Genomic DNA, 20,814 nt, shown 5'->3' with positions numbered 1-20,814 from the left:
GAGCAGCAGAGACCTGGTAAGTGCATTATATGCAATATGTGTCTGTGAGTATGATGTGAGTGAAGACGGTGCTGTACCATTGTGTGTCCCATGCCTCCATTCACCTATTCTGTGTCCATGCAGCAGTCATACAGAATAAAAAGGCACACTGTGGTATATGGACTGTATAGGGCAGAGTGCATTTTGGGAGTTGTAGTTTCTTCGTGACAACTGGGTAAATGAGCCACACTTGTGAATTTGTGTTGAAATTTGCACTGCCAGCACCACTACCAGTGAACCAAGGGAATTATAACTGATGTGTGCATTGGATGAGCAATGGTACAGACACTGTCCAGTGTGTGTATGGCAGGCCAAAGGGTATTGGATGCTGTGACTTGCATTGCATTTGTTGAGTTTGGGTTCTAATTGAGATAGATCATCATGTGCCATGGAGTCAAGACAGACTTTGAGATCCTTGCCTCACTCTTAAATGTTTCTAAATTTGCCAAGTGTGTCCATTGACACACGTCTTACCCTCAGTGGCTTGTATGCCATTTCACATGTACAGGTAGCTGTCTCAATGACCCGCTACTGGTCACAGGTGTACTGCACTACCTTATCAGTCACCAAAGCAAATATGTGGCACTGGATTGTCAGCTTTTGTGAGGGGACAGCAAGAGGCTAGACTCACAATGTAGCAAAACAAATAGCCCAGACCCTATGTGGATGTGTGACCCACATTCGGCATTTGTCTTGTCCTATACAATGTGACACAGCAGATGACGTTTGTCCAGACGTAAAAGAGCTGCGACTCCATATCACTGGCCAATTTCAGTTAAATCTGGACTCTCTCTGATCTCCTTTGGTGGACTGGTTTTGGAACCTGCACATGTAGCAGTGACAGGACACACAGATCACAAGAATGCCAAAGTTAAGGGTTGGCCAATACAGTTGTGTAAGCCACAAATATTCACGTGAGATGCCCATGTCAGACTCAATTCAGGAGATGACAGTGAACATACACGTAATGTAAGCTCATAAACACTGACAACTGTATAGTGTGGTCAAAGGAAAACAAAGTCTGACCTTGGCTTATCTATGTATGTGTCTCGTCCTGAATAAAACAACCACTACATCATGATTTTGCTTACATTTCAGTGGGCACAGCTGGCCAAATGGCAGAAAAGCAGGACCAGGTTCAGAGTGGGAGGCCATCAGTGCACCAGTGACTATGACCTCTTTCTACCAGTGAGGAAGAAGAGGATGAGGAGGGACCCTCAACATCTGGAGGCAAGGGGATTGCGCCCACCCGGACTGACCAGTAACACAACGCTGGTGCTACAGCCCGGGTGGAGGCTGTGGACATTGAAGTGGGGGGGAGAACCCAACACTTCTGGCCAAGGGGTGGTGGAGAGCTACTCCTCCCCCAGACTATTCACCTGTGGATTCTGTTGAGGTGTCCCCGGGGCAGGCCAATACCCTACATGGGCCTTCCATCAGCCCCTCCCTACCTCTAGAGGCCCCCATTCCATTGGGGACTCCAGCTGCATCCCCTGCAACCAGTCCCCCTCATCGTAGCTGCCAGCTCAACCACAACATTGGCCCCGGACCTGAGGTACCACATCCCTCCTGTCCCACAAGGCCCCTCCCTGTGTTGTTCCTCCTGAGGCTGTCCCAGAGGACTTGAGGTGGATATGTGAGGGTCAGCCAGACATGTCCGCTCGCATCATGCTGCAGTTGTGTCTGGAGATACGCATGATGTGAGAGGAGATTGTCCAAGCTCTGGCCGCCCTCACTACCAGCATCAATTCCATGACCACAGCCATGTTGTCTGTTGTTTCCCAACTTCCTTCCCATACCACCGTCAATGTCTCCCCAGTCCATTGGCCCACACTGTTTCCCCCCGTACTCCTCGTGTGTCCTGAACCCATGTGGTGCCTGTTCCTGCACCGGCCAGCTGTGTGCCTGCATCGGACTCAGAGGATCTGGACATTGTGGTAGTAGAGGATGACCAGAAGGACACTTTTTGACTGAATCATCTTTGTGGACAAATATTTTCTTTTCCCCTTGTAAATAGACTGGTTTCCCTGACGCTCCCTGCCATGTTATATTTTTGTTGCCATACCCCAATCCAAGTTCCATTCTCCATCTGCATCAATTGTTTTCCATTCTCCCTCCCAAACGGATGATTGTTCTTCTAATCATTCATAAATATCTTTGAAGAATCCTACATACTTTTTACTTGTTTATTCTTCATTGTGAATGTCTGGTACAGAAAATGGAGAGGTATTTGGTGAGTCATCTGCTATGCACATTATGGCTTGTTGCAATCATGGGTTACACTTGTAACTGTGTCACACACACACATACCTCCTCACATCTCTAGGCCACCTACATCGCTACACAGGACATGATACACAAAAGAATCTTACTTTGGAAGAACTTTACTTTTTCTTTCCACATATTCACAGTGGTCAATTTGTTTTTGGGATATTGTCAATGGCGATCGCGCTTGCGACATCGCAATTTCGGAAGTGATGATCGCTGTGAGGGATCAGGTCTGGGTTGTCACCTACATGTAGGTTGTTGTTGTCCATGTGTCTGTACAGGGTGATCTACATGTGCACGGGCAGATGGTGTATGTACAGTTGGTGTTTGTGCCTGGACAAGGGCTGGTTGTGCAGGTGGTGGGAGTGCCTGTTCAGGGGTTGGTGGTGGTTGTGCAGGTGGTGGGAGTGCCTGTACAGGGGTTAGTGGTGGTTGTGCAGGTGGTGGGAGTGCCTGTTCAGGGCGCCGGTATGGATGTGTACCTTTGCTGTGGTCCTGTGCAGTTGGTGGTACAGGTGTGTGGATTTGCTGTCCTGCAGGCAGATATGATGGCTCCCCTCCCTGCATTGACCGTGAAGGGAGACTTTGGATCACTTTCAGCATGCCCTCCATTATCTTCTTGGCCAAAGCATGGTGTCTTGCACTCTCTTCCCTTTGGATGGAAATCATGTCTCTCATATTCCTGGACATGTCCTGCCAAGTTCTATCCGGCCTAGCCAAAACATGGCTCAGTCTGTCCACCACCTGAGGGAATTGGACCATGTCCTGTTGGGACTTAGACATGTCTGACAGGGTAGCCCCAATGGCACGAACCTCCTGCCTCACATCTGTCTGCTGTTGGAAGAAGTCCTGCTCCCCCTGGCCACCATAGCCAGGTGTAGGCCCTCTCTGCAGGTGTCGGCCATAGATAGGACCAGCAGGTCCAACAGCAGGGGGGTGGCAAGTGGAAGCCTGTGGGCAGGAGAATGGTGCCCAGGGTATACCTGCACCGCAACAGGGTTAGTACTTCCCCCAGATGGTGGAGAGTATGCCGGGGATACACTGTATAGGGAAGAGCATGTAGGGGAACCACTATGTCGGTCCTGGACGTGAGGGCTGTGAGGGAGTGATGTCTGTGTTGGGATGCATGAGAGCTGTGGCTGGTTAGCTCTATGCTGGGGACAGGCAATTATTTGTTTTGGAGGAGGCTGACGAACGTTGCTGGGCTGAGGATGTGATGCGTGAATGATTTTGGCAATGTGGTAAGATTGCTGTCCATAGCATCTGAATCATCATCCCCGGAGTGGATGGACATATAGTCACTATCATCTTCCAAGTCTTCATCCTCAGGAACTTCCTCATCCTCTTGCGCATTACTTGCTGCGGACATAACTGCCTGGAGAATCAGTAGATTTTCCCCTCTGATTGCCCGTTGGCCAACACTGGTTGTAGGTCCGTCATCCTCATCCTCATCATCCCCTGGAACACAGAGGTTGCAACCGTATTAGTAATTGACCTGGTATTACATGTGGTGCAACACAAGGTTTGGATTAACTGTACTTTGCATCAACAGATGAGGATCATGTGACCTGGTTAGGGTACCACCACAAATGACAGCTCACACCATAGCACTAAGGAGTTAAATGAAGATGTACATTATACAAGCAAACTCACCAGCTCCAGCCACAACTTTCTGTCCCTTTGCGATCCCCCCTGATGTCAACTGCTGAACCTGGTTCCTCATAGATGTCGTTGACATAGCTGTCCCCGATCCAGCAGCTGTAGAGAGAAGTGACAACATTCTCAATGATCTGCATTACTAATTGACAAACAGGAACATGTGACACTCATAATATGTATGTCACTTTGTAAACAACTGCTGATTCCATACAGAAGGGGATCTTGATCTCTGTCATGTCTTAGTAATCTAAGCTAGTGGCACACTTGATGCCACAATTAACTGATGGACAGGTGTGAGAGGGTTTCACTGCTGCAGCCAGGATGTCATGCATTCCCTGGGATAGTGTACGCTGCACTGGTGTCATCTTGTCAGCAGCTGTGATGAGACATACATTTCCATATTTCAGTACAACAGACGGTAGCCATGAGCTAACATGTCATTCTCAATAACCATTGACTGGATAATCAAGGACAATGTGCGGCATGTTTGCCTCATGGACTTTACATGTGGGCCCCTGCTCACCTGCAGCAGTTGCCAGCTGTTACCTCCACGCAGCACTGACATCAATAAGATGACACATCAACAGACAAACTTGTATGAGAAGGTTACTGATACTTCAAGGAAGGGGATAAATGACCAGGACACCTCCACATTACACTGATTTCACCTTAACCATTAAGACTAACAGGTTTCATGAGTGTAATATTGTCTGTTGACAAGTCAAAAGGAGTTCATGTGTGAGATGTGCAATAGTCAGGTACATAATGTTGGTCATATGTGCTTCCCTACCCATGAAGTCACAAAGCTAATTTCTGAATGAGAGAACACAGATTTCTTATGTCCATCCTTTGAATGTCCTCTGTTTGCATATCCTATTTCCAACATCATGGTAGTACTTAGCTGACAACGGATGGTGTCTTGTACAGCAGACATCCTAACCTCCTATGTCAACCACTCACCTATAAATGTGAATACAGTAGAAGAGGAGGCAAGCAGAATGCAACATTTGGTTATGATCCCACATTAAGTTGAGAAGCTTTGATGCTTTCCGCCTGCACTGGATTAGCGTGTTGCTTTTCAGCCAAGTGATTTGAAAAAGTAACTGCATGAAGATTCACCTCAGCAGCCCATACACCCAACTCAAAGGTACACAACTGGTATCAGTGTAAGCCTCATCCATACCAATTTTGATATGATTTAACCATAGATATTTTGCTAGGGAGTTATCATATCATTGAATTTAAAGTCAGCTGTGTTTTGGACACTTCATATGATACATTGTACAATTTTATGTCCATTCTGCACTCACTTGGCATACATTTTGTGTCATCCATTCATTAGCCACCAAGGTCTGATCTGATATGTGGTTAAATGCCATATGTGAGCATATTCTGATGCAGGACAACAGTGTTGTACAACATATACAAAATACAGTGCAGATTAAAGGCACATTTAATGAGCATTCAGGTACATTATTCTTGGGTTTACTTACCATGTCCCAGCACCTGCCCAGTGTGTGGTGCCTGACCAGATGTCACAGCCAACCTTGTAGCAGAAGTCAGTGTGTGTCATTGTACCTAAAATGATAAGTGTGTTTGCAACTTTACATTTCTGCTGCCACATGTGATCCACTCAATTTCAGGCCCAATGGATAAGCACAAGCAGTTGTGGGCACCACCATTGCAGAAGTGTGCAGCACTTAATATCATGAGCGATCCCACATATAACTTATATTGGGCCCACTACCTAGAAGCAACATGTCTACGAATCTTGAAGTAAGGTCCACTTTTGTGTTTTGTTGATGGCCAACAAACAAGCCATCCAATGTAAGAAGTAAATGACCAGGTGGGTGAAAACATTCTAAGTTGGACAGTGGATGCATTGTCAATACTACTGACAATGGTATCTCAATTCTTGTTCATCATTGTCATATTTGTGAACATTGAGTTTCTTGATTAGGTCTACAGAAACTGTTACGATATAGTAGGAACACCCTTTTGACTTGTTGTGGCACTCGATTCCAGGATTGAGTTCCCAGGTCTGAGACTGTTGGTGGAATACATGTTATGTTCCCCAATTGCAAAGGTATAATGAGCCAAGACATATTATATTTTGTCTTTCGCTATTCACATATGTCATTTGCTAAAGGTGAATGTCCATTGACAACTCCAATAGTTATTAAGCTAGTTTTTCATCTCTGGTTACCTTTCATATTTGGGCACTATATGTCCCTCTGTTGTCTCCTGACAATGTATGCATTTGACCATCTCCTGACCAGTTTGACTTACCAGTTTGTGCGGGTGGTATGCCTTGCTCCAGATGATGTTGTTTCCTCCCAGAAGATGTTGGGACCTCTGCTACTGCGGTTGTCTGTGCTATGTCTGAATGTGTCAATAGGTGAGTAGAGAGAAAAGTAACCAAATGGGAAATGTACATGTGGAACTTGTCAGGCATTTCCTCATATCTTCTGCATGCTAACAGTGTTGTGAAGTACTGCCGCAGACTGGGCAGGTAGGAGCAGTGGGGCGTTGGGGATGCAATGGCGTGGCAGGGTGGGAAATGAACAACGGAATATGTGAATGACATATTTTGATCTGAGGATTCTCTCACCTTCTGCTTTGTGATTTTGGCTGGCACAGGGTGAGTTACTTCCTGGATAATTTGTGGCAGATTTACAAGCCCCTTGCAAAACATTTAAGCCATCGTTGCATCACTTCTGTGACACAGGGGCAGCGTAAACCATGCACCACATTGCGTCTTATTTACAACGTGACGTATCTAGGGAGATGTGTCACGTTGTAAAGCTGGGCACAACATTAAACCTGCGTCAGGTTTAATGTAAGCAGGGTGGGCGTTCCTTTGGAAAATGCCTCATAAAAGTGACGCAGTGAAATCTACAAGATTTCACAAAGTCACTTTTCAGAGGCCGCTGCGACGAAACCTTATGCCTGCTTGAAGCAGACCTAAGGAGTGGCGCAACACGTTAGGTATGGGCGGTCCATAAATATTGTTGGAGTTACGTCGCACTTGCGACACGACTCCAGCAAAGCACTGCCCTTACGCCTTCAGATGCAACACACATCTGTCTATCCCTGCGCCACGGTGCACCGCAATGTAAATGCGATGCATCCGTGGTGGCGCAGGGTAGAATTGCGTGTCGCATCGGTACTGGCGCATCCCTGCTAATATGCAGGGATGCCCCAGTCCTTGTAAATCTGCCCCTTTGTATTATCCCAATTCATTTGCCAGTTGATTTTCATATGCTCCGCAACCCCTTACGTTTTTGACAGACTCATCCGCATCTGGATGAGTGGAAAGGTCACTTTGTCAATTGCTACTTTGCAGGGTTAGGTATATACGTCAGCAATACTATGCCCATGTTTTCAATAATGGGAGAGGGATTTGCCATTTCTAATACAAAGGATTCTGGGACTTGTGGTGCAACATACAGAGGGTAACACATGAGTCTCTGACTGACTATATTACACTTTGGACAACTTCCTTACTCACGATGGCAGTGCAACACAGACAATCTTTTCATATACTTTTTCTCGTCATCCCATTTACCTGGTTCCACGTTGCGGACATCCCTCACAGGCCGCCCATGGACCATGTGGGGGTGGATTGTGGTGAGGATATCCTCCTCTAGTGGGGTGAGACGGAGGCGGGGTCCAGAGTGTGGGGCAGGGAGGATCCTGTTCAATTCGAATCTGGAGTACTTCTCCTTCACCCTCTTCTTTTCATCCTGCCACTTCTTCTTGATGTCCTGGACTGTGCGCCTCTCCTCCTCAATGCTGTGACAGCAGTGGCTAATTGCTGCCATAGAGCTGCCTTCTGTGTCCCACTGGTGCAGTAAGGTGGGAGACCATATAGGCATTTGTGGTGCCTCACTATGTACTCCACAAACATGGTGGTCTCCTCAGTAGTAAAGTTCTTCTTCCTCCTCATTTGTTCCATTTTCCTCTGGCAATGTACAGCGATTGTAAACCCGAACTCTCTGTGGCCAAACCTGTTCCTTCAATGTGTGCTGCTTTTATGTGTTTTGTGGTGCTGTTCTTGCAGTTAGTGTTAGTTGACTTCAGCTGGAGCGTGGTGGGAGATGGTAGGCACTTGGAACGTTCATCAGGCCAAAATGGAGGTATTCCAGCACAAAATCGGGAATTCCGGCCCGGAAGCGGAGATTCCGGCCCGAAGCGGAGATTCCGGCCCGGAAGAGGAGATTCTGGCTCAAGAGTGGAATTCCCGCTCCGGGTGCAGGAATTCCGGCTCGAGTGCGGACGTAAAGTTAGTAGTCGTAAATCCATTCTGTGAATACCAAAAGTAGTAAGTGCATTCTGTGAATACCAAAAGTAGTAAGTTTAGGATTTTATCTTAAGTTAGTTCTGTGATCAGGCCCCCTGTCTTTCAGAGTCCTGCTGCTTCTTCAGACCATGATGGGAAAATTCCATCTTCAAATAAATTTGCCTTTCCCTGAACAAATGGTGTAATGAACACAATCCTTTCCTCTTCTGAATCGCTTGGGATGGTTTCCATACAACAATCTGCAAATTTTTGGATGGCGGGATCAACATTGACACACCTATACCTCCTAGAGCTCCTTGAGCTAATGGTGTTGGGACAATAATTTTCGGGGCAGTTGCAATTGGTCTGGGCACTGTCTGTACTTTTGCAACATGTGGTAACTGTACTGGAACAGTCATAATTGAGTCAGCAACTCCAGTTGTAATCACAGCTGGTGTCTAGACAACAAGTGATTGGGCAATCTGTAATGTCTGAAATGGTCTCTCAATCTGAATTATACTCAGTTTAACAGGTGCAGTAGCCACTGTAGCATCTGTGCTAGTGGTGAGGGTCATGTGGCTAACATTCCTTCTCATCTCATCTCATCTCCTCAATTGCTGTGTGTCTTATCCTCTCTCTTATTTTTTTCATTTTCTTTTTCCTGTGCCTTATTCTCTGGTGTCTCAGTGGCAATAGCTGGATATAGTCTAAATCCCTTGACTATAGCTTTACTCCATCTCTGTTGAGCTTCATCCCATCGAGCATCTGCATAGTTACTCATTGCTCTCCTAATCTTTTTCTAATTGTTCTCTCTAATGCTACCTTCTCACACATTTTTAAAGCTTTGTATTGTGTGGGTGTAGGAGGTGGCTTCATTTCGTACAGCTTCTTCTTCAATTTTTCTAAAATTCTAAGTTCAAAATGGACATATTTGGGAAAACTCAAGGGAGTGTAGTTAGCATCTGCACATTGTTTGGACAATATAAACTAAGGGCTTGGTGTCTAGACTGGTTCAGGATACCCACACAGGATATGTTGGCATATAGACCAGCTAGCTCACAGTCCCACCATGAGCCCCCCCAAACCTTACCAGGGAGCGAATGGACTCTGGCAACCACTGAACATGACAACCCTGATCACTCAGTGATTGTGGTAGCAGTACAGAATCTTTTGCTTAGTCACTTGTGCTTGCTTTCTATCAGAGAAGTATACAGAATACACTGTGGGACTTTTTCAATATATTTATTGAACCAACACTATTCTTGTATAAAATACACGTGCTGCAATGATTAGGAGACAGAAGCAAATAAAGGAGATAACAAGCACCAAAAGAGTGAACAGTGGACACATTTCTACCATGGTGCTGAAACAATGAATATATGAATGAATATATGCAAAATAGCCAAGAATCCTCCAAGTGACGATCCAACCCCATTATCTGAAAGGAGAGTGTGAAGGACCCCGTCTTGGTCTCAATTTGGACATCCCTCACAGAAGGTCAGACTGGTGCATGGTGATTTTTCAGCATGAAAAAACCTTCAGTGTCAGCAGAAGTGCCTCCTCTACCAATATATCGAGAAGCCTATTATTTATAATAAAAAGCAGCCTCAGTGATGTACATGTTAGATTAGTGATGTTATGGAAATGTAGATATCGATTTTGCCCCATGGATTGAAGATAGGACGACATTTGTCACTAGTGCATTGAGAGGCCTAGTACATGATGTTCAAGGCATCATGATAATGTTGTGCGAAGCAGGATGTGTAAACAAAGTAGTTTCGGAGAAACTAAACCAACATTGCTGTGCATGCAAATGTGTGAAAAACTTCACCACTAAAATGTATACCAGGACCACAACCAGAGCCAATTTCTGTGACTCCATGACCAACATTGCCAAGTGGATGAGAGGCAACTGCCTTAAATTCAACTCCAACAAAACAGAAGTTCTGATCTTTGTGAAGAACACTTTCGTATGGGACCACTGCTGGTGGCCAGCAGAACTTGGACCAACACCGTCAACCACACAACAGACCATGCACACAACCTTGGCATCACCTTCAACAGCAAACTGACTATGAAACATCAAGTAAGTGCACTCGCCACCTTCTGACTCTACAACCTTCGCATGATTCCACAGAATATTCAGGTGGATCCCAGTCAACACCAGAAAGACTGCCATCCAGGCCCTCATCACCAGCTGCCTTGACTTCGGCAATGCTCTCTATACCGGCATCTCCATTCAACTCCTCAGAAGACTCCAGACCATACAGAATGCTGCAGTCAGACTCATCGTGGCCTCCCAAAACGGACCCACATCTACCCCCTCCTCAGAAACCTCCACTGACTCCCCATCTAGAAGAGATGCCAGTTCAAGATCCTCATGAATGCCTACAGAGCCCTACACGCTCAATGGTTGGCCTACATCAACCATTGACTGAACTTCAATCTACCTGCAAAACATCTGCACTCCACCTCACTAACACTGGCCCGCCCTCCCCCACATTCCTCGCAGTGGCAACTGCTCCTTTTCCAACATCACCACCAAGACCTGGAATGACCTGCCCCTCCATCTTTGAACAGCACCATCCCTGGCCATACTTAAGAAAGAAACTCAAGAGCTGGCTTTTTGATGGAGATGCAGCACCCACGGTGCCCAGATACCACTTGGGTGACAGCGCCATGCTATACAAACACTGATTGATCGATTGATTGATAAGGGATGTCAGTACAAAACCCTAGGGCTAGATGGCTGGCCAAGGAAACCTCACTGTGTGGTTTGCTATAAAAGAGAGTGAGCAGTGGATGTGGTCTAGGGCATACTCTTTGTCTGAAGGGGCATTCAGACCCCTCTTTGGGCATACTGGCAGAGCTCTAGGGTGCTGTGTGTTCAACAAAGTTTGGACCTTCACCCTCAGGTCTGCTATCTCCGTCCTCAGGGAATTCATGACTTTCCAAAGTTCTCTAATCTGGATGCTAATCTCCTCCACAGCTATTGTCTGAGGGGTGGGAATTAAATGTGATCCTGATCTGTCTGTGGCCTGGTCACTAGGCGCCAGGAGGGAAAAGCTATTAGAGCAAGCTATTGCAGGTACTAAGGCGACTAAAGGGCATGAAGGCAGATTAGCGTCAACATGACTCACCCGCTCCTTTTCTTTAGAGCAACTGTTTGAAGATGAAAGAGCTTTGGGCTTGTCAGTCATCTTATTGAACAAAGGGGCACCACTAGATTTATTTGGTGAGTCAGGATGCAGGATATGCTCTACTTCCTCTTTGAGAATATATATGTCTTGTAGTGTACATTTCAGTGATAATCGTTTTTTTATCAGTGGGTTCACCTAAGAGCCTCTCAGAACATTACCTTTTCCCCACGTGTGCTGGGAAGAATTAAAGACTTCAATAACCCCACTAACAGAGGGGGGAAACAAGTTAAAAATGTGAGCCCAAGGTATATGAACAAGAGAACCCCATGACGAGAAAGCAAGCAAAATAAAAACAACAATGTAACAAGTTTAGTCTAACACCACTCCTTTTAAAAACAAAAACAAAAATGGTCAATGAACAAAACAAACTAAAGTTAAAATAAAATGACAAAAAATGTAATTGACTAATCTTCAAGTTAGTAGGGGCCCCCTCACTTTTGGAATAGCCTGTAAGTAAGAAAAATGGAAAGAGCACCTGTATATCAATTGGTGGTTGCCAAGAGCTAGAATGAAGGCAACGTATGTCTAAAAGCACTGTTAAACAGCTCAGGGACATGCAATAAGCAAAGTTTTTTGTATCTCTAGCTTTGAGCACAGAGGACAAGTCATACTCCTCTCAAATAGATGACAATCAAGCAGATGAGGTGTGGACACAGGCACTCAATTTCTCCCAGCACCCATATGCAAATATTATCTGGTTAAAGAGCAATAGAGCCAGAGGGGGTAGACCCACCCTGGCTCTTCCTGACACTGCTGGGTGCAGGATGGGCTTGTGCTTCACCCAGGCTTTGCCCGGGCACATCACATGCAGCAGGGCTGTGATGCGCTATAATAGCACCAATTAGAGTCAGGTGCAGTTCCAGCAAGGGGTTGTGGGACATGTGGACCCCAGTGGCTGCAATCCGCTGCGGCTCCCCCTGTAGGTAGAACAGTGTCCAAAAGGGCCAAAGTGCGGCCCCCAGCAAGAACGGCCTGGAGCAAGTACCACCGTCAGCAATGTAATGCCAAGTTACTGATCAGCAGGGCGCCCTCGAGTCATTTATAAAGCAAAGCTGCTTTTAAACATTTTGCGGCCAAGCACCAATAAGTATGACTACTTGCTACTTTTACAATTTGTAAGCCTCAATTCAGTTCGATATAAAGTGCATGGTAATCTTGCACATATAATTTTTTACTATTTATGTTTGCATAAAAATCAGTGCTTTGTGCTTTTTTGGGTTTGTTTTGCATATTCTTTTCAAACTCCGTGTCTCCATCCCCATTATGATTTTGCTCAATAAATTATTCTCAACTTTTATAAATTGGAGTGCTATTTTATTTTGTTGAGTTTAAAAAAAAACATTTTAACTGTTCGATATTACTAAATCATTCACACAGTTTCTCTAAGTTAAGCCAATCTGCTCTGTTCCACAGCTACCAAGGATTAAGCTCAAGTTAAAAATTACTAAAAGCTTTAACTGTACCTAACAGGATACTGTCTTTATCATGTGAGCTGGAAATGAATCCACTCTAAATAATAAACCACTTTGTCACAAGATATTATTTATTCATGTAGAGATGTTTTGACAAAGTCACATTAAAAACACAGCAACAATACTGAGGCAATCTTGTGTGTCTCAAACATACAAATCATCTCCTTCAAAACTGTGTGTACTATATCAATCAAATGATAGCACCAATGCTGATGGGTGTTGGTAAAAACCCACTGTCAGTGGACAACAGTACTGCATATACGTTCTGAAATGTCCCATTCAAATATGAAATTATAGCGGTTCAGCTGAGTAGTGTCCATGCAGATTCACTTAAAAACAGCTGCCCTGTTAAGAGATGCCCATGCTGCCCCAAATAAAGTATGATTGCCCTGCTAAGAAATGCAAAAAATGCCCTCACGCACCTCTATCACCGTACTGAGAAGTGCTAGGTCTAATGGATTGATAGTATTCTTTTATAAGTAAGGCTGCCCTCCTAAGAAGTACTGATACTGTCTGGTTTTAGGCATAGTAGCAATGTTGACATATCATAACTTTGTAATTTCTAAACATGGCAGCCTTGCTGACTAGTTTTGGAACAGCCCTAATAATAATATTACAGCCAACTTCATTCACTTCTTAGCAGAGTGCACTATACCTGCTTAGGTAACAGAGTTCTCATCTGATTTTTTCCTACCAACCGGCTTGGTGAGACTAACTCAAGTTAAACTACCCCATTCAGATAGTAAATTGTAAAAAACATGACACATGACATACATCCATACTTACCCCTTCAAAGGTTTTCATTGCCAAAAAAGCTAGTACCATTGTGCTGGACGTGGCCCTCTCTGCAGGGTCACCTCCCAAACTTTTTGCCTGCACCCCTCCTGCTTTTTGAATTTTGTTTTGTCATTAGGACTCTGTTTGCTTTGCCACTGCTAACCAGTGGTAAAGTGCCTGTGCTCTCTCCTTGAAACATTGTAAAATTGGCCTAAACCTGATTGACAAATGTAACTGTCTTGTAGATCCCTAGTAAAGTAGTACTGCATGTATCCAAGGCCTGAAATATAAAGGCTAAAATTGGGCCTGCAGCATTCATTGTGCCCCCCACTAAAGTAGCACTTTAAAACATGTCTCAGGCCTGGAATTGAGCCTCAGTTTTAAACTGCCAATTCAACCTGACAAATTAAACTTTTTGCCAGGACTAAACCCCCCTTTTTAATACATAGGGTAGGGTGCACTGTATTTACAATGTAGGACATGTGTTTTTTAGATTTACACGTCCTGGTAGTTAAAAACTCCTAAATATTTTTTTTTTACTACTGTAATGCCTATCTCTCCCATAGGATACTTTGGGTTTACAGTATTACATTTAATAAGTGATAACATTTGATTAGGAGCAGGTAGAAATGTCATGTTTCGACTCAAATGAATTGTAATTTAAATCTTCTTTAATGATAAAGTTTGATTTTAAATAACAATTCTGAAAATGCCAGTTTTTAGAAAGTTGACATTCTCCTACCCTAACCATTTTTGTGCCTCTGCCAGTGTCCTGGGTCACATGACTGTGAATGCCCCCTGCTGTTGGGGTTAGTGTATAATGTACAAATGGGAGTAGGTGTAGGCAGGATTGGCCATCCTGCCTGCATTGCTGCTGAGGAGATGTTCCCTGCCGCATTTACATTTCAAAGGGCTGCCTCCAGCAAACACACATAGGAACCTGACACTAGTCTTTTGCTACCCTACTCTTCTTGGAAACTCGTCAGGGGAAGTTAAGAACTTTTCAGAAACAGATGTGTGTGTAGCCTAGAAGAGTCCTCCACTTCAAATTGGCTGGCACAAAGTGTAAATATTGGACCCTAAGAATACTTCTTCAGAACACTCAAGGACCTGTGGAAAACTACGAAATGACTGCCTGGAGACTGCCCTGCTGCTTGAATGCCTTCCTTGCACTTCAGAAGACTGCCATGCTGCTTGAGGCCTGATTGCTCCCCAGATGACTGCCCTGCTGCTAGAGCCTTGCCTAGCTGCTTGAACCCAGGCCTATCAGCGATTCTTCACGGGTTAGTTGACTCGACTCCTGTGTGTGTTACATGGACATAACAAGCTGCAGTGAACATGAACCCTGCACCTGCCCTCTGCTGGAGTAAGTCCTCACCACCCCGTCCCAAGTGGTGCCCCCAACTACTGGACCCTTGGAAGTGGTGTTAGAGGTCCGGCACCTACCTACCGCTAAAAGTTGGGGCTTTCACCAAAAATTGCCAGAAGAACTGACAGAAGACCAAGACCTACCTGCCAGATGATTCACCCACGGTGCATCGCCGGTAGGCCTGACTTCACAGTAGCTCTCACTATGTTCTTCGCTGCAGCAGCAACTCCTATTCAGCTGGACCTCTGAGCGACTGTAACTGGCTTCATCCTGCTGGAGGTTTTCGACTTTCAAAAAGTTGTCTAAGACCAAAGGTAAAAATCTTCACTGGACTCGACAACCACAGGCTCTCAATCTACGATGATGACCTACTTGACCTGGACATGCCACTTCTCCTGTTCAGGGCTTTAAATCCTTCCCATGTTAGCCTATGGGATGAGCAGCACTACAATGGAGGCAAACGGCTTTGGATAATTTTCCCCTACCAATGCATATATTTTATAATATCCCTGTTTTTTATAACACTGTACTTTACCCTTGGGTCACCTAGGGCAGAGCAGAGGGGTGACGTATATGTAATTAAAAGGTAGTTTCAGACTTTGAAAGTCCTTTTAATTCCAAAGTCAAATTTGGACTCAGTTTTATTTTAAATCCAGACAGCAAGGCAGGCCTGCCTTTAAAATGATGACAGAACAGTGAACACTTAAGTGCATTAAGTCCACTGGGGTCTGTAAACCTACACGCCCTACTGTATACTAGGGTCTCACAGGTAGGCTGTCTTGGCAAATTAGAATTTTGGCAATTACCATGTACCTTTTGAGACACAGCACTGGCACTGGGCCTGGTTAGCAGAGCCCAGGGCACTTTCAGAGTCAGTAATCACTATTATCAGTCAAAAAATGGGGATGATCAGGGCAAAAATATGATTTTCCTACACTTTCTCTATGGTCATTCTAATTAGTCAGTTAATGGACTTTCTATTATTGTAATGGTTGTTCCATAGGCAAATTCACTGTGCAGAACACAGGGGACCATTCGACCATTCTTGAAAGATTTCAGCTATTAGATATGGGGGCATACTTTGCCCTGTTCTTCTCTGGCATTACTGCCCGTGGTACCAGCATATGTGAGTCCTAAATGAATCTGTTAGCCATACTAAGTCACATGGTCTTATTTTACATTGTGCACAAACAAAACACTGACCAGACTGAACTACACAGTTGTGTTGCTGTCATTTTTAGGAGTTAGTCCCAAATTCTTTCCTTCAGTGGTACACCCTACATCTGAACTTTCGACAACTTGTGAAAACCTTGGCATAATTATACAGTTGAAAAATAGAAATCTTGGAGTAAAACAGTTATGATTTGAAAGCTGAGCGCTTATAATTTAGGACTTGTGAGAAAGCCTTGTTTAACACAGTGGTCAAAATATGAGAAGTCAAGAAGACAAGCACATAATATGCCCCCTCTTCAACTGCTCCAAGTTGTAAGATATCCACTTCCCAGGATATTCAATCTCGTAGTCAAGTTAAAATGAGCTTTTTGGGTAAAGATTTAGGTTTCTGTCAAAGTTGATGTAATTCTGTTCAGCATGTTTTTCTAAAATGCTACCTATGGGAAATTGCATGATGGTGAAATGTGTTTCAGACCCCCGCCTGTTTCCAGGATGGGCCTGGCATGGATGACCTTCTTATTGGAAAGATTAGGAAGACAACAAATTGCTCTTCTTACACCCCCTGAGAAATTTAGGCCCGGGGACCCCATCCCCCAGGGCCCAGTCAATAAAGGGTGGGTCCCGTAAAAGGGCACCCATTATTTCCTTGTTGGAGCCATGGGGGAGGCCCAAGGCCGCAAGGTTCCACTGACACCAACCAGCTCCCCGCCTCCAGTGAAAGCTGTATTGCTCCCACCCACAGGGAGCAGCTAAAAGTGCTGTTCCCTGTGGAAGGGAGCAATATTTCCATCTGTTTCCCTGCCTGAAGCAGGTAGGGAAACAGATAAACATTTTGCTCACAGCAGGAGGGAGCATTTTTAATGCTCCTGCCCGCTGGGAGCAGACTCAGTGTTTCCTCTCTTTTGGCAGAAACTTTGAAATTGCTCCTGCCATGCAAGACCACACAAAGGCTTCCCTGCCCGCACCAGTGCAGGCAGGGAAATTACTATGTACTAGGTGTGGGCACCTCAGGACCTAGCAGATGCTGGCTCTGGGCCATTATTGGCTTGGCCATTGAAAGCATGGCTGAGCCCTATGGGATGAGGTGCCCGGGGGGCGAACACCGCACAGGGAGGGGGCCTCCCTCCCTCTTTTCTGGTTAGGCCGGGACCTAGGGTATCTGGTCCCCGGGGCCACAATTGGGCTGGAAGGAGGGCCACTTGGCCCCTGCCCCATTTTTAAAAGTGGGCAGGCCCGGGGAGATTAAGTCCCAGGGCCAAAAGTGGCCTGGGAGAGGGAACCTAAAGCTCCTCTCCTATTTCTTTTTCATGGCTGGGACCTGTTAGACGGTGTCCCTGGAGCCAGAAAGTGGCCAGCGGAGGGCTGCCGTGTGTGACTCCCTCCTTAATATCTAATCATTAATTCCCCTCTGGACCTGGCCCACCCTGAGAGGCAGTAAATAAAGTGCAGAAAACCAATTTTTAAAAAAAAAAAATTCTAATTTTCTCTAGATCCTCCACGAATTTCCTGTGGGACCACACTTCCAGGCCTAGAAAATCAGAGCATTCATTTTCCTTATGTTTTTTCTTGTGATTTAGCCAAGCCCAAATTCCAAGATGGCTGCTACAACTTCTGGTTGAAGTGGTGGCCCCCAATCATATCTCACCATCAGATGGCAGATCCGCGTACCCTCCATGTCTCTAGATATACGTAAATATTTTCACTTAAATAATTCCAAAACTACTGAATGGATTTAAACCACATAACAATATGATATCTTTGTGGACCAAGATTTAGCTTTTTGCCAAATTTGGTGTAATTCCATTTAGCAGTTCGGGCTGCAGTCGTGTCTGAAATCCCTATGGTAAATTCCTTGGGGAAAATGCAGTTTGGGACCCCCCCTTTTTCTAGGACCCTGCTTGACAGATGATTGTGTGTCAGCAGCTGAAGTGAGTGGCAAGCTAGTTTTGAAAATGTTGTGAAGATTCATCAAACAGTGCCAAAGTTAAACCAGATTGGTCGCACACTGCTACACCTACCAGGCGTGTTCCCCCAATGAAAATGGTCCCTGAAGGTCAGCGTCGGCGGATACACCTATGCTCGAGTGTGAATGCAAGTATGCGTGGCGTGTGCCATCCCTGGACACGTGTTTCGAGGTAGTTGCCTCTCGTCAGCAGGGAGTAGGAAAATGTGTGGGGTTGCTGTGTAAGCTGCTAAAATCGTTATCAGGTCTAGTACCTCTCGTAGCGCGCAGGTGCGTAACCATGAGTCCGTCGACTCCACCGGCTCAAGGGAGCCTGAATATAAAGTTAAACCAGATTGGTCGCACACTGCTACACCTACCAGGCGTGTTCCCCCAATGAAAATGGTCCCTGAAGGTCAGCGTCGGCGGATACACCTATGCTCGAGTGTGAATGCAAGTATGCGTGGCGTGTGCCATCCCTGGACACGTGTTTCGAGGTAGTTGCCTCTCGTCAGCAGGGAGTAGGAAAATGTGTGGGGTTGCTGTGTAAGCTGCTAAAATCGTTATCAGGTCTAGTACCTCTCGTAGCGCGCAGGTGCGTAACCATGAGTCCGTCGACTCCACCGGCTCAAGGGAGCCTGAATATAAAGTTAAACCAGATTGGTCGCACACTGCTACACCTACCAGGCGTGTTCCCCCAATGAAAATGGTCCCTGAAGGTCAGCGTCGGCGGATACACCTATGCTCGAGTGTGAATGCAAGTATGCGTGGCGTGTCCCTGGAGCCAGAAAGTGGCCAGCGGAGGGCTGCCGTGTGTGACTCCCTCCTTAATATCTAATCATTAATTCCCCTCTGGACCTGGCCCACCCTGAGAGGCAGTAAATAAAGTGCAGAAAAACAATTTAAAAAAAAAAAAAATTCTAATTTTCTCTAGATCCTCCACGAATTTCCTGTGGGACCACACTTCCAGGCCTAGAAAATCAGAGCATTCATTTTCCTTATGTTTTTTCTTGTGATTTAGCCAAGCCCAAATTCCAAGATGGCTGCTACAACTTCTGGTTGAAGTGGTGGCCCCCAATCATATCTCACCATCAGATGGCAGATCCGCGTACCCTCCATGTCTCTAGATATACGTAAATATTTTCACTTAAATAATTCCAAAACTACTGAATGGATTTAAACCACATAACAATATGATATCTTTTTGGACCAAGATTTAGCTTTTTGCCAAATTTGGTGTAATTCCATTTAGCAGTTCGGGCTGCAGTCGTGTCTGAAATCCCTATGGTAAATTCCTTGGGGAAAATGCAGTTTGGGACCCCCCCTTTTTCTAGGACCCTGCTTGACAGATGATTGTGTGTCAGCAGCTGAAGTGAGTGGCAAGCTAGTTTTGAAAATGTTGTGAAGATTCATCAAACAGTGCCAAAGTTATTAGCAAAACAAAAAATGCTTTTCCTATGGAAACTAGGTCCTAACTATAACGACCTACTGGTGACCCCCAGTAGGTCATATATATGTGTATATTACCTACTGGCGGTCGCCAGTAGGTAGTTATAGTTAGGACCTTGTTTCTATTCAAAAAGCGTTTCTTCTTTTCCCAATAACTTTGGCATCGATTGACGAATCTTCGCGAAATTTTCAAAACGTTTGTCTCGCTCCAATCAGCTCCTAACCTCAAAGTTTCGGGGTGATTCGCCAAGCGGGGGCCGAGAAAAAAGGGGGGTCCCAAAACGCGTTTTCCCCATGTTATTTCCCATAGAACCTTTAGACATGACTACAGCCCGAACTGCTGAACGGAATTACACCAAATTTTGCAAAAAGGTAGCCTTTGGTTTAGAAAGAGACCTATTTTTTTAAAAATGGTGTGAATCCGTTCAGTAGTTGCTGAGAAATTCAAAAAATAAGAGTAAAAAAATCCATTTCCCATAGGAAACTTTATGCAAGGATACAGCCGAAACTGCTGAACGGATTTACCCCAAATTTGGCAAAAAGGTACTGCTTGGCTCAGAAAACAACCTTTTTAAAAATGGTGTAAATCCGTTCAGTAGTTGCAAAATCAAAGATAAAAGGTTCGATATTTAGAGGCACGGAGGATCCGCGCACCCTCCCGATTACGAGCTGCTTTCTAATTGGCTGTCAACACTTCAAACCAGGAAGTGTTGGCAGCCATCTTGTACCTCAGTAGAACCGAGGCACAAGAAATCAGTAAAACAAATGCGAAAAAAAAGAAAAGGGGGCAGGGTAGAAACACCCTGACCCCCTAGGCCTGCTTAGGGGGTCCCACAAAAAATCGTAGGTGCACGGAGGATCCACAGGGCATGTTTGCACACATGTCACCTCAGGCACCGTCCCCTTCCTTCACCACTGTGCAAACGCGCCGCCTGGCAAGTTGTAAGTTGGGGCATTAATTCCCCTTGAATACTGAGGGTCCCTGGGGCCAACTAGCCCACCAGGTACCTCCAGTATGCGCCAGGGAGCTGCGTTGCAGGGAGGTGTTCAGAGGCCACGCCCCTTTTTACACCTCTCTGCAACACAGGTCTGCGGCACTTACTGGAGGTACCTGGTGGGCTAGTTGGACCCCAGGGACTCTCAGGATTCAAGGGGACTTAATCTCCCAACTTACAATGCACCAG

At 45.4% G+C, this 20,814-nt stretch overlaps 1 protein-coding gene across 1 annotated transcript in view; it reads right to left on the bottom strand.

Moving 5' to 3' along the window:
- Positions 1-2,582: 2,582 nt before the first annotated feature.
- LOC146822831 (uncharacterized) overlaps positions 2,583-20,814 on the bottom strand; it is a 355,568-nt gene continuing 337,336 nt past the window's right edge. Inside the window, exons 7-8 of the mRNA XM_085606591.1 lie at positions 3,961-4,065; positions 2,583-3,765 (exon numbers count right to left, since the gene is read on the bottom strand). Of these exons, the coding sequence (XP_085462717.1) occupies positions 3,476-3,765; positions 3,961-4,045 (375 nt within the window). The 5' untranslated portion in view covers positions 4,046-4,065 and the 3' untranslated portion in view covers positions 2,583-3,475. The remainder of the gene's footprint in view (positions 3,766-3,960; positions 4,066-20,814) is intronic.

This window comes from Triturus cristatus, chromosome 5_2 (assembly GCF_964204655.1).
Source record: "Triturus cristatus chromosome 5_2, aTriCri1.1, whole genome shotgun sequence".
Taxonomy (NCBI): Eukaryota; Metazoa; Chordata; class Amphibia; order Caudata; family Salamandridae; genus Triturus; species Triturus cristatus.
This window is presented reverse-complemented; position numbering and strand designations above follow the sequence as displayed.